The following is a 13,351-nucleotide window of genomic DNA, read 5'->3' on the forward strand; positions in this document are numbered from 1 at the left end:
TTTTCATAAATCCCCAACCAAGGGAAGGAAACACAAACAGACAATAACAAAGCACTGTGAGAATGAGAGATGAAGAAGAGTGACGTCGAAAATGAAGCACCTTCTATATTACCAATGCAAATTATTAGCTCATATGAAACTGAAAACATTTTTTCTTCTGTCTTTAACATATGTAGTGTGGTGACTTCCATCTATTTAATTATCACAGACTTCATAAACATAATTCTTTACTCTAAAAGCATGTCTGCTGACATTATATGAACATGTTGTGTCTTCACCTGTAATTTCTACTTTTCCATTGCACCTTCATTGTCTTTTTCTTGGCACAATGGTGGTGCAGTCAGCTTCACTGCACCACTGTCACAAACGGCCGACTGGTGACTCATCCACTTACATACTCAATCTCACTCTCTCTCTCTTGCACTCTCTCTCTCTCTTCAGCACTCTTTATCTTGGCTCCACACACACAAATATTAAAGCATTACTGACAAAGCATCCTTTTTTTTGGAGGATGCAAACATTATATCAATAGAGGTGACACCATGGTGTATGTTTAAAAAAAAAAAAAAGATTCAAACATGAAAACTGGTTAAAAGAAATTCTCCACAACTTTCCTCTAGAAATGGTTAACAGCTGTCATTGGGTATACAATTAAATTATTTAAAAAAAGGAAAGGAAGGAAGGAAGGAAAAGGAAAAAAACTTGAATATAATATAAATAATAATGATAATATAATACAAAAAAAAAAAAAAACATGAAAACACATGAGGAAGAAAAAGTCATTGTATTTGGAAGTTTAGGCTAAAATTGTCTTTTATTATTTATAAAATTACATTCAAACATAATTCTGTTTTAGTTACCTGACAGATTTAACACAGGTTTAAACATGCCCTCATGCGGAATTATTCAATTGCTTAAAAAAAAGAAAGACAGTTCATTTCAAAATATTCCCTTATTTCACACCACGTTTAAAAAGTTTGTAAATACATTACACTTAATATCAAAGCCCTCTTTAGTTATCTGAAACAAGCTACAAATACTCCCTTACTTATTACAACTCCCCCGCCATGCTTACAGTCAGGAACACATCTTTGGAAAGCAGGATGTAGACCAAGATAAACAGGAAAGAGCTTCAGTGCCATTTTGTGGTTGAGATTCTGTGCCCTGTTCTCAAAGTACACATTCAGACGTTTTACTACAGTGGCTCAAGGGACAGAACAGAATGAATAGACTGCATAATATAGTCCATTCAGTATTATAGCCATTTAAAAAGGTCTATTTAATATTCCTCCCGTTTGGGGAACATATCCTCAAAATCGGTCCATTAGAAAAAAAACATTCGAAGATTTACTTATGGTCCATATGCGGCGATAGCACTTAATTTAAAGTGGTACAAGTACAAATATTTGCATCTCACACAAATAAACATGGCTGGATGGTCAGTGTCATTGTTTCCTGAGCAGCTACAGCAGATGTATAGTAATGGCATTTAGGAAGATTCAGTTTGAGGTTTTTATCTACTACAGATAGCTTTTACAGGTCCACTTGATCAATGTAACAATAAATCACTCTTTGAAATAAAAGCTGAGATTGCATGACCTGTTGTTAAAACTCCTTTTTCTAAATATGCTTCTGATTGCTTAATTTGAGTGTCTATCTGCTGTCTAACTCTCTTTCTACAGTTTCTCTTAAGCAAGAGAAGATCCCAGCTAGGCAGCCATTTTAACATGTAAAAGACAAAAAAAAAAAGGTTGGAATTGAAATACAATCACATGCTGATCTCAGTAGTACCAAAATTACCCCTACCTACCCTCTTTTTCCCCTGTTCTCCTCCCAACCTTTGGACCCATTCACAAACTCCCCTTCACATAGCCCATGTGTCGCAGTAGTACCAAAATTTACCATCCATGCTGACTGCATTTCGAAACAAGTATTAGGCCAGCCCCATCTCCTCTAGGACGCTCCTGGGTGACTCATCCTCCTGTCCGGAGAAAAGGAGATGAGGGTTTCCATTAAGAGATCCTCACAGTGTACATTACACAATGCAGTGATTGCTTAACTTGCCAGCTTACAGTGTGCAATGCTCAGAAGAGCTGACAGGATATAAATGACTAAGGAGCCACAAGACGAGAATTCAAGTAACATGTTTGGACTTTTCCATGCAAACAACATTCAAAAATGCATAAATAACACGCATACACACACCTCTTGCAGAAGGTCGGCCTGTTCGATGGCCTTGAGCACGCTCTTCTTGGATGTGTCCTGAATTTCTCCCCCCATAAGAAACTCGTCCAGGATAAAGTAAGCTTTCTCAAAGTTAAAAATTATGTCAAGCTCACAAACCTACAATGAAGAAATGAGCACAATCTTGTTTACATGCACAAAATCTGGTGATATTCTAAATATGAGTGTGTCACATAACTGTGTTAACCTAACTGATGTAACCCAACTGAGTCAAAATGCCAGTTCACAGAAATATGAATATGACAGTAGTTATATGGCTGTATTATTTAATGAGTATCCTGTCTCAAGTAAACATTACAAGTCTCTCATGTTCATCAAGGCTGCATTTTTTTTTTAAATGCAGTAAAACAGTGATATTGTGAAATATTATTACGATTAAAAATTACTTTTTTCTATTTCATTATATTTTAAATATTATTTATTATTATTTATCTTAAAGCTGAATTTTCAACAGTCATTACTCCAGTCTTCAGTGTCACATTATTCTCCAGATATCATTCTGATAAACTGATTTGGTGCTGAAGAGACATTTCTGATAATTAAAACAGCTGTGCTGTTTAATATTTTTGTAGAAACTGGGTTACATATTTTCAGAATTCTTTGATGAATACACAGCAGCATTTATTTAAAACAGATTTTTTGTAACATTACAAATGTCTTTCCTATTACTTTTTAATGCATAATACATCCATTTCTTTCAAAACCAAGAACAACTTAACCGGAAATGTATGTGCATGGCAAAGTGGTCAGAAAGGAACATTGTGGATGCTATACTCCATTACAAATATAGAATTATGATGCACAAGAGAATTAACCTTAATAAATGACACGCAACCAAAACAGATAATCAAAACAGAAAAGCCATGTGCACAACAGCAAACAATATAAATACAGAGAGAGGTTAAGAAAAAAAAACTTCATGTGACATTTACAGAGAAAAACAAACATAGGACAAAAAAGCAAAAAAGATGGGAAAGTAAAGAGAATTTCACAGGTTTTGGGTTGCTGTGATGTGAGGTATGAAATAGCAAGAAAGGAGGAGAGAAAAAGAGAGGCCAGATGAAAGAGGGGTGGTGGCGAGGAATGACTCACACTGCCAAAGTACTTATCCAGCAGCTCCACAAAGCGATGGATGACCTCCAGGGTAATCAGCTCATTGTCCTGCTCCTCCACCGCACAGCAGAAATATAGACTGGCATACCTACACACCCACACACAAACACACCCCGATAAAAGGATGTATAAGATGTAACCCAGTCAAAAAGTGTATAAAAAGAGAAAATTACATGAAAATTAGAAATGTTGCCTAGGCAACTAACTGAACATTCAAATATATATAAAGAGTTTATTAGCAAAAACAGATAACTCCGTTTTTAAATTTTCAAAAAAAAAAAATTTAGTGCCCCCTTATGGCCAAAAATAATGACCACCTCTCTACACCTCTTTTTATTGTCTATCCTGAGTGCAGTGACAGTATTAGATGCTTACAGAAAGGTCACATTGTTACGCAATGTAAAGGGGCGGTGAGAGAGTTCACAAGAGGTTACCAATTAATTAAGTCAAAGCAGGCGTCTATGTGCGTAGGTGACTAGATATGAAATTTATTTTGATGTTTTAAGCAATTCCACTCTTCAATAATGACGCATTAATGAGTCATCGTTCACAATAATTTGATGTACGCTTCACTAGACAGTTATTGCAGCAAGAAATAGGTGTATAGTCTACGTACTATGTGATACATTTGCAGCCTACGTTTCTGTCTCACAAAGGCATCAAATGCATGCGCGGTTTTGTACCTCTTGTAGACTATCTTTAGATCTCTCCATTCCAGGAAGCTGCACATTTTAGGTTTTCTGGCCAGCACCACCTGCATGAGCTCTCTGACCATCTTTTTCTTGTCACGCTCAGCCGTAGCCGTGTACCATTTCTGGAGACGCAGCTTCCCCTGCCGGCTGAACAGAAGCATAAAGCGCATCTGCAGAGAAACAGAGATAGAGAAACACAGGAGAGGATTGCAGAAAGAAAAAAATAGTTATTTCATAAATACTAGACAATACTCCATATAGAAGAGAAGATAAATAAATAAATTAATAAATAAACTCTCAACACCAAACAAACTAAAAAAAAAAAGTCTCTGGTAACAAATAATTAAAGAAGTGTTATTTTATTATTTATGCACTATTATAGTACCGATCAATATTGTTTAGCTTTTTTATGTTTGTGCAGTTTTTATACTTTCATTTTAGTTTAACTTGTAGTACTTTTTTTATTTTTAATATTTCTTATTAGCTTGATTTTTTATATCAGTTTTTCAGTAATTTAGCATTTCTTTTTCTTTACATTTAATATTTATATTTTCTTTTTAAATTAATAAAAGTTATTTTTACTGGTAAATAACTGTAGTTAGTTAACAATAATAACATTGAACTGAATACTTATAAAAAAATTTAAAAAACCCAGCAGACTAAAAATATAAACTAACAATTTTTCACTAAAAACTGGATGCATGTCTCATGCAATACTTCACTAAAAACCTGTTATATGATAATTATTATACATGCAGTTTTTATGAGCTCATATTAATTTAGAAACTACTAGTTTAAAAAAATCATGTCACCACAAAACTAGGACAAAAAAAGCCAAAAGATATTAAAACTAGTGAAAAACATTTAAAAACTGTGAACTAAAATGTACTATTTACCTTACACATTCAATTAAATTACAACCTAAAAATCTTGTTGCTGGTAAAAAAAAAAAAAGGTTCATGTCCATGTTATGTACAAATGATGATTAAAATGTTGTAAACTGTGCTTGTAACCAGCATCTGACTTATCAGAAAGGATGAAGGCGTAATGGAAAAATTGTGTAAAAAAAAAAAAAATTACCTTTTTTTTTTTTCTAAAAGAACTTCAGCGTCATCATTATAAAATTAGAAAGTGAGCTGGCCTATGCATATCAGGTGTGTTAAATATTTAAGAGGACAGCTGAAGAGCACTGCATCTGCTCCCATCAGACATGGCCCACATATCCAACATGCTGCATTCAGCTCAATCCACTCGAAAGGCATTCCAACTATCACATTTCCTGATCACAGAAATAGTATGACACACTATGATTAAAACCACAAGACTATCACATGGAACACTACCCTAAAGCACACGTTAGTTTAACTGTGAAGCATTTTTAAACTGAGGACTTATACTTTGTGCCAGAATTTGTCAGCCTACATCAGCTCTTGAAATAGACTAAAATGATGCATTGCACTTGGCAATGAAAGGCTCTGTTGTACAAGAGATGTTTCATATCCGAAAATAGAAAGACAGAAAAAGATGAGATGTGGGAAAAATTAATAGGGGCCACGAGACGAGAATAGTAACCTCCTAAGGGAAAGAGCGACTATATTCTTCAATGCTATAATTTTTTTTTTTCCTGGTTTCAAGTCCATATTTAGCAACCAAATCAAGTGACAATTTAGCATCCACACATACAGACAAGTTAGTTAAAACCGGCCACTGTTTTTACGTGATCAAAGCCGTGTCTCATAACACGTGTTAGTAGTTTAAACACAAATATTGGACATTAAATTCACACATTCATGAAATTCTACTGTTAATAACGAACATAAAAATCTACAGAACAGAAAATCAGATCACCATCTACTGCTAAACTACACGTCTTTACTTACAGCGATGAATGCTTTCTGCTGTTTTTCTAGTGCCATAAAAAGAGGGAAAAACAAAAGGTCTTATATGGAGAAATAAATGCTGTTTAGATTGATACTGTAACAACGTGTTTATCTCAAAGAAATCCAGTCCAGGTCAACCTGTTTATTGAACATGGCAAACAGGAAAATGATGAACAGTTTGTACAGCATACAAAGACATGACATTTTGCTTCCATCTGCTATGATCATTAGTACTTTCTTCAGTTAGTAAACACTGTTGTATGATGTGCTGGATGTTATCTCTCAGAGCAGCACTTCCTTTCATGCCTAACTGATTAAACAAAGGAAATATGTTGTGAAATACTTCTATAACGGAATATTTTTGCGAGAACACACTGTTATGACTCTAAAAACCGCAGTGAAATGTACTGTGTGGGATTAAAGGCAGTCTTCTGACTCACAGTTGAATCTCAAGTACAAAGCAGCAAGTAGACAACCGTTTCCGGGTCGAATCGAGAGTCAAAAGACAACTTTAAAAATAGGATCTCTAATGAAACCTGATGAAACGAGATCTCAAGTATTCAGAAAACGCTTCACATGAACGCCAAGCTGTGAATGGCGTCTATGTGATTAATTAATAGTACCAATCTAACATATCAAATCCAGCTGTCAAACTGACCCGGCTAGTGAACAAACGCTTTTCAATACATAACAACGTGACAATTTCACAGTGTATTTGAGAGACGTAAACCACATAAAGAGTCCGAACTGAACAGACCTCCTAGGGCCCCACAGGTGAGATGTAAATTTTTAAACAGGGTTTGAGGTGTCCAGGTAGCTGACTGCACTGACTTAGCCTTAGCTAGCTAGCTCTGCCAGAGAAAGTGCGGAATAATGTGAGCAGAACTTACCATTTTGACGGCTTATCGAGAGCAGTCAGGTGTTTTCAGGGAACAGCAAACCGCTTTTAGCTAAATACCGCAAGATATTATCAATACATGTCTATCTGACTGCTCGTGGTTTCAGAGCCCCATTGAAGCAGCCTGGAGTAGCTTTGTGAACGAATTGTTCTTTTGAGTCGGATCTTTTCAGTGCAGCGGTTAATCTGATTCATTCACGATTTATTAGAACACTTACAGTAAACATCGAATGACATTTACTCGAAAACTCGTGATAGACGGCAATATGTATTATACTTATCCGACCTACCAATCCTAATCCTAAACCTACCCTCTCTATAGCGCCTACTAGAATTCGGTGTTACAACGGCATGGCGTAAAAGAACGGCCGAGTCGGTTCACTTGAACGAACTGTTTGAAGGAACCGATTCGAGGAATTGAGCCGGACTTCCCGTCACTACAGAGGAGTCAGGTAACGTTAGCGTCATCACCACCAGCGCGCATGCGCTCTGTGCATCCCTGTCTCCACAAGATCTCTTGCAGAAAGTCCGCTTGCTGCCTTTACAAGAAACTTCCCGAATGATTTATGCGTTTACGTTTTCTAAAGCAATAAAATGGGCTTCCTTGTCTATTTGTAAAACTTAACAGCTTTGCCTCTGCCATTAGGGCAAGATTTTCAGAAGCGGCTGCCATGACAAAAAAGGGGGCCCGATTCAGGTTGCCATGGTAACGGAGATAGGGTGAGGGTAAAGAACTTAAATCTGTTCATAATATTGATAAATCCAGATTCATGCTGCTCAGTTTTGGTCATTGCGACAGTCATCATAGCAGCTCATATCACAATGCCATTTGTACTGCTAGCTCGTGTTAAGCATACATTTATCTGTAACTTGATTATTACAATATAGATCTGAAAATAGCTGTAATATATTTGACTTTTTGTCGTTGCCAAACTTTGAACACAAGATGTCGCCAGCACCAAAGTGATTTAATAACGCAAAACTAAGTCATGTTCGCGTATAGTCGCTTTTATTATAAAAAGGAAACAATTTCAGTAAACAGTCTTCAAGAAAAATATAACCTTCGACAATAAATTAATAAATACTGTAAAATCCAACTTGTAAAAAATATATATATAAGCACATTAAACAAAGCATTCAAATTAATTCACTCTTCAAATTATTAGTGCAGGTAGAACCTCCGTCTGCTGAGGCTGTAAATTTGTTCATGAAATGTCCCTGATGTTTCAGACATGTGTTTTAAACAGTAATCCTTTCTTTTATATTATAGATCTCTCCCATAGCAAAAGGACACACACTGAATAAACACCTGTACATTTCTTATTAACATTTGGCACTTCAAGCTATGCTCACATGACAGATATAGAAGGTTTTGCATTTCAAAAAATGATCAAAATCATTTTAAAACTGAGCTCTAAGCATCTCCTGTCTTCAGTAGTATGTTGTGTGCAGACTTGTTGGCAGTTTCTTTGGTCCTTCTGTTTGTGTGGGCACTCCAGACACAACCTTGGTCTGTTAGTATTCCTGAGGCTGGTTCACTTGACCGCTGAACAACAAGGCACCTGTGAAGATAACCGGGGGATTTTAATATTGAGGGAGACAGCCAACAAACAAACAAAACCACACCGACACATATCCAGTTAGCAAAATTAAATGTGAGGTTAAAGCACATGAAAAGCACAACTGACCAGTTGGTTTGTGTTGAATGAGGAAATAGAAGGGTCTGTCCAGTGTGATCTCCTCTATAGCCATGCGAGAGTAGATGACAGCCGCTGGGGGAAATCACAGAAAAATAAATAAGTAAAATATGCATTTTGGTTTCACTATAATGACTGTTAATGCTATTGAATACTTTTGTACTGTATTGTAATTCAGTGTCTGTACCTGTGGCAGATGAGCCTTTGGTTCCTTCTTCATTCACCTCAAGTTTTACCCTCTGAAGGACCTTGGATACACATAAAGGTTCCTCAGCTAATTGGAAAAAAAGGCACACACACACAACACTATTAGTTTCATCAAAAAGAGCAGCCATTAACACGTATTTATTCTTTAACAAAACAGCCACATAATTTCTAAAACTGAAATCTGGTCATTTCCAATACTCACTGGTAATGCGAGAGAAATCTGCTTTGCTCTGGCTGAAAATGTCCTCAAGACCCATCTTACTCAGTGTGGACTTCAGATCAGTTTCTGTATCCATGGAGAACCTGAGATATCATTATATAACACACATTAGGCCTCCTGTTTTAAAACGTCCATCACAATATAAAAATCCCACGCAAGTTCACAGAAATAGATGCGTTACCTTGGAATAGCAAGTTGTTTGTTAATCTTTCTCATCTCTTTTCTCCACTGGTGAATCGTGCTGCTTCTCAGCTCTTTGTTCAGGGCCAACAGAGGCACATCCCTCTCAAATGGTAACACCAGAAGCATACTCAGCGACTCCCCCTCATAAGGCACCTCGATGACATCATAGTCCACACCGTCTTCAGTCACAAACTCACCTAGATGAAGAAAATTGTAAATAAACTTTACAAAATTCTTTATCTTTTTTAATATCAGTTTATTTAACACACATCATCGACACTCACCACAGTTGAATTTTGAAGTCAAAGTCATCATAGGAACAGATACAGCACTGCCGTTGGCTCTGTGAAATAGCTGTTCCCTAGTAAGTTTAGGGTCAAAAGGTGTCTTCCAGACCCCATGGAAGTGGAGAGCATTCAACAGGACCAAGCGTGTCAGTTCACTCAACACCCCAGATGGGAGGAAGTCAGAAATCATTCCTAAAAAAAAATTAAACCAATAAATTATTTAAGCATCTTGAAAATGTGTATGGTGAGCGAGCTTACATTTAATCATTTAGCATACATTTTTATCCAAATTGATGTGGAACATCACAGGCAGTGTATTCAAAACAGCAGTGACTTACCACCAGTGTGGTCAGATGTCCAGGAGTTGATCACCTGCCGGGCCATCTCTGGTTGGCTGAAGTCTATTTGGTGTGGGACGCTCTGGAAGGCTTTGGACAAGCTGCGCCTAAATACCTTTTCCAGGATTATTTTCCGGTCAACCATGACACCGCTGGCCACTTCTACCCCGTCTTCACTGGCCAGATCTCTCTGAAGAAGCCTCTGTAGCTTTGGCATTCCTCGTGCTATCAGAAAGAAAGAGAGCGTTAGAAAAACAACAATCTTTACACATTCAATTAGGAATGTAAAATATTAGGATTTAAATATGAAAACGTAAGGTATAAGTGATGCATATAGGCCTATTCTCTACAAATATTTGCTTTATTAAAAATGATACATTCTCCTTTTTCTAAGCTGTTCCAGAACATAATAGAATTACATCTACTGCTCTCATTCATCTACCTTGAAGTGAGTAGCCCATCTTGGAGGTAAGCATTTGAAGAGTGCTGCCATAGGCACCCAGTTGGACCATGCCCAGCACTGAAGAGATGCCATAGGGAGAAAGAACCAGATTTCTGTCCGGAGCAGATTGGACTACTTCAGTGAAAACCTGCAGCCCAAAATCTGTCTGTTTTTCCTGCATAATGTTGCCCAAGCCTGACCCGCAAAGGGTCAAGATCAGCAGCACATTCAGGCTCTGCATTCTGAATGACCGAGGAAGATAAGAGAGAGAGGTCAGCTGTGCTTATTCAAAATCGTATAATGGTAAGTACAGATTTTACGAAAAAGATCATTTCAAAAGCTCTGTTGTTTTTTTAATTTCTGCTGAAGCATGTTTCTGATCACGATATGGGTGTGTTCACTTGGCAAAACCATGGAGACAAATAAATGTTTCAGCCTCCTCCTTGTGAAAATCCTCCCTAATGTGCAAGATACAACACCCACCACTCAAACGCTACGATGCCATCTCTGTTTGTCTATCTTGACTCATGCCTCACGTGTTTAACCTACAGAATACTATGGTACATAAGAAGCTTTGTCTATAAACACTTCTATCCAAATTTTAAAGTTTATAAATGTATTCTATGTATACTGATGTCTGGGTAAACAACTAGTAATTTATATCGGCAATTACATTTTCAAATTTCACATCTAATTCAGTTCTGTCCATGCTTGTTAGTCCAAAACATACGGACAAAATCTATTAGATCAAGCAATCAACTACTTGAGCTAAATGCTACCAAAACTTTACAACGTCTAAAGTTTTAATCATTAAGTTGTAGTCTATTTTCGGTATGAAGCAAAACAAGAACAGAAAAATTACCTGAAAGATGCTTTGATTTTGAAGAGTTTCTTTGTAGATTTAGTTAGTTACTGTGATCTTCGCTGCAGTGCAAGCCTAGAGCTGCTCTCAATGTGTCTGTGAGTAGCTCTGTCGCTATTTAAAGGACTTAAGCCCTCCCATTCAGACGCGCGCACACACTAGCGGAAGTTATGAAGTCATCATTGTATGCTTTTCCAGTCCCCCTCTCCCCTTTTTCACACAGACAAACATAAACACTTTTTTTCACCCAGTCTCTTTCCTTGTCCGTCTCTCCTTTTTTTACAGGACCGTTAAACAACCAAGCTATAGCTATGTTTAGTCTAAGGCAGAAGTCATTGCCAATTTTGGCATCATATCAGTCTTTAAAGCTTTGAATGAGTTTCTTTGTTTCAGTGAACTCTCACATCTACTTATATATTAGTATATTAATAAATATCATTATTTAATTATCAGTTGCTGACTTTAACATCAGTATACTTTTATATATATATATATATATATATATATATATATATATATATATATATATATATATATATATATATATATATATATATAGAAACAGCAATTAATTACAAACAGTTACTCAATAACAAAAGGTGTTTGAGTAAGCATGCACCTAATTCATTTTAATAAGGCCACTGACAGGACTGGATGTTTTAGCATCTATGTATGTGCCAAAAATAAAATTTGACATAATCCATCCCCTTATCACTCTGTTCAGCAACCACGATGACAGTAAAAATAGGTTCTTCATCTGGAGTAATTAAGAACATTAGGCTGAAGCATTGACTCACCTTTGGGAAAAAATGACACATCACATGCCCATATTTGGTTCTACCAAAAACGCATTCCTTCACACATGCTCATGAGGAAGGCCACATTTTCTTAGTATAAGGAATAGTTAGGCATCTAGGGACAAAAGGACAGAAGCCATGGAAAAACTACTGATGAAATAACTTTAAACTCTTTCAAGTCATGTCTAATGATCCCTGGTATGAGCTTTGTCATCAAGGCCAACGTCTTCAGGGAATATAACACAGACTGAATGTGTAAAGAAAGTCTGCAGAGGAGCATGTCTATAAAACATGGAAAACACACACAAGCCAGGTACTTCTTGTGAGGAATGTTATAGTACTTAACAACTGTTTTACTAAAATACAACATCTGGCATCTTGGCAACTAATTGTAGGGGCTTTAACTGCAAGAGCTTTAAAGGAGCAGACAATGAAGTGTCAAAATGAAAATTCACAAGTCATAAAGTTTGTATACTCTGAATACAAACATTATGTCATGCTTTAATTAAGTTCACAGATGTGTTTACATGTCTTTGATTTCAAGTTTCGGGTGCAAGATCTAAACAGTTAAATGCATCGTTAAATGTACTGTAATATCTCCTCTCTCTTGATTTCTGTCATTTACACACTTACACGTAGGTGTTTTATGAATTTAAGTTTCATTCCCACTGATATAATGGCCTATATAAAAATTTTGCTATATCATGGATTATTTTATTAGTAGCTTACCCTAACAGTGGTAGAACACTGATGTGTTACAGTAACATTTTGCTTTTAACTCCCTCAAATTAATTATGTCATGTGTCATGTTGTCATATCAACTGAGCCTCTCCTCCAGTAAACTGGTGAATGGAAAATTGGACTCACAGCACTCAAAAGGAACGCCAACTTCATTTCCCACTGGAATGAGCATGAGAATCTAGTTAGCTAAGTTTCATTGTAACCACAGGCAACCAACCAAGAAAAGTTTGGGAAAGGAACAAACCAAAACCACATTTTGTAAGATTAAGTGCTTTTATGCAATATTCAAAAACTCCAGCTTCCCGCTCAAGAACAAAAAACTGAAAGTAAAACTGATTGTTAATTAAACAAGTACACATTAAAACACAACAGCATTCACATACAGATTTTTTTTATATACATAACATAATATTAATTATATGTTGTTGTTTTTGGGGTAACCTTGTTAGCATATATATGTTTGTGTGAAATATAAACATGGGTTTCAATATAGTCTCATGGATTTTACAAAGACATTGTCCTCATGTTTCTCAATCAAGCAAATTATATTTCCAGTATTTGGTTGCAACATTCACTATGACAATCCACCACTAACATATCTAAATTCCATAAATGTTTTCTCTCTTTACCAGAAAGTACAATTCAACTGACTTGATGTGGATGTTTTTTTTTTTTTTTTTTGTAAATTTTTCAATTTTAATCATTAAAAGATCATTAAAAGATCATAAAAATCATTAAAATAAGTTTTAT

At 36.1% G+C, this 13,351-nt stretch overlaps 2 protein-coding genes across 2 annotated transcripts; both read right to left on the minus strand.

The window, feature by feature from the left end:
• Positions 1 to 795: 795 nt before the first annotated feature.
• On the minus strand, positions 796 to 7,158 carry ap1s1 (adaptor related protein complex 1 subunit sigma 1). The gene is made up of 5 exons (XM_019106726.2): positions 6,820 to 7,158; positions 4,041 to 4,219; positions 3,337 to 3,445; positions 2,206 to 2,343; positions 796 to 1,981 (listed from the first exon to the last, which is right to left on the minus strand). Exons 1-5 carry the CDS (start codon positions 6,820 to 6,822, stop codon positions 1,934 to 1,936), a joined length of 477 nt encoding a protein of 158 aa, XP_018962271.2. The 5' UTR covers positions 6,823 to 7,158; the 3' UTR covers positions 796 to 1,933.
• Positions 7,159 to 7,819: 661 nt separating this feature from the next.
• serpine1 (serpin peptidase inhibitor, clade E (nexin, plasminogen activator inhibitor type 1), member 1) lies at positions 7,820 to 11,220 on the minus strand. Its single transcript, XM_042727474.1, has 9 exons — positions 11,064 to 11,220; positions 10,202 to 10,443; positions 9,760 to 9,984; positions 9,419 to 9,613; positions 9,133 to 9,331; positions 8,934 to 9,034; positions 8,712 to 8,798; positions 8,516 to 8,599; positions 7,820 to 8,389 (listed from the first exon to the last, which is right to left on the minus strand). Exons 2-9 carry the CDS (start codon positions 10,440 to 10,442, stop codon positions 8,343 to 8,345), a joined length of 1,179 nt encoding a protein of 392 aa, XP_042583408.1. The 5' UTR covers position 10,443; positions 11,064 to 11,220; the 3' UTR covers positions 7,820 to 8,342.
• Between the last annotated feature and the right edge of the window lie 2,131 nt (positions 11,221 to 13,351).

This window comes from Cyprinus carpio, chromosome B7 (genome assembly GCF_018340385.1).
Source record: "Cyprinus carpio isolate SPL01 chromosome B7, ASM1834038v1, whole genome shotgun sequence".
Taxonomy (NCBI): domain Eukaryota; kingdom Metazoa; phylum Chordata; class Actinopteri; order Cypriniformes; family Cyprinidae; genus Cyprinus; species Cyprinus carpio.

Coding starts and splice junctions, on each gene's coding strand:
- ap1s1 (XM_019106726.2), bottom strand. Junction 3,446..4,040: donor CTAAAGATAGTCTACAAGAG/GTACAAAACCGC, acceptor GTGGGTGTGTAG/GTATGCCAGTCTATATTTCT. Junction 2,344..3,336: donor TGGATAAGTACTTTGGCAGT/GTGAGTCATTCC, acceptor TCTTCATTGTAG/GTTTGTGAGCTTGACATAAT.
- serpine1 (XM_042727474.1), bottom strand. CDS start 10,442: ATGCAGAGCCTGAATGTGCTGCTGATCTTGACCCTTTGCGGGTCAGGC. Junction 9,985..10,201: donor GATGGGCTACTCACTTCAAG/GTAGATGAATGA, acceptor TCTTTCTGATAG/CACGAGGAATGCCAAAGCTA. Junction 8,390..8,515: donor CATTCAACACAAACCAACTG/GTCAGTTGTGCT, acceptor TTATCTTCACAG/GTGCCTTGTTGTTCAGCGGT.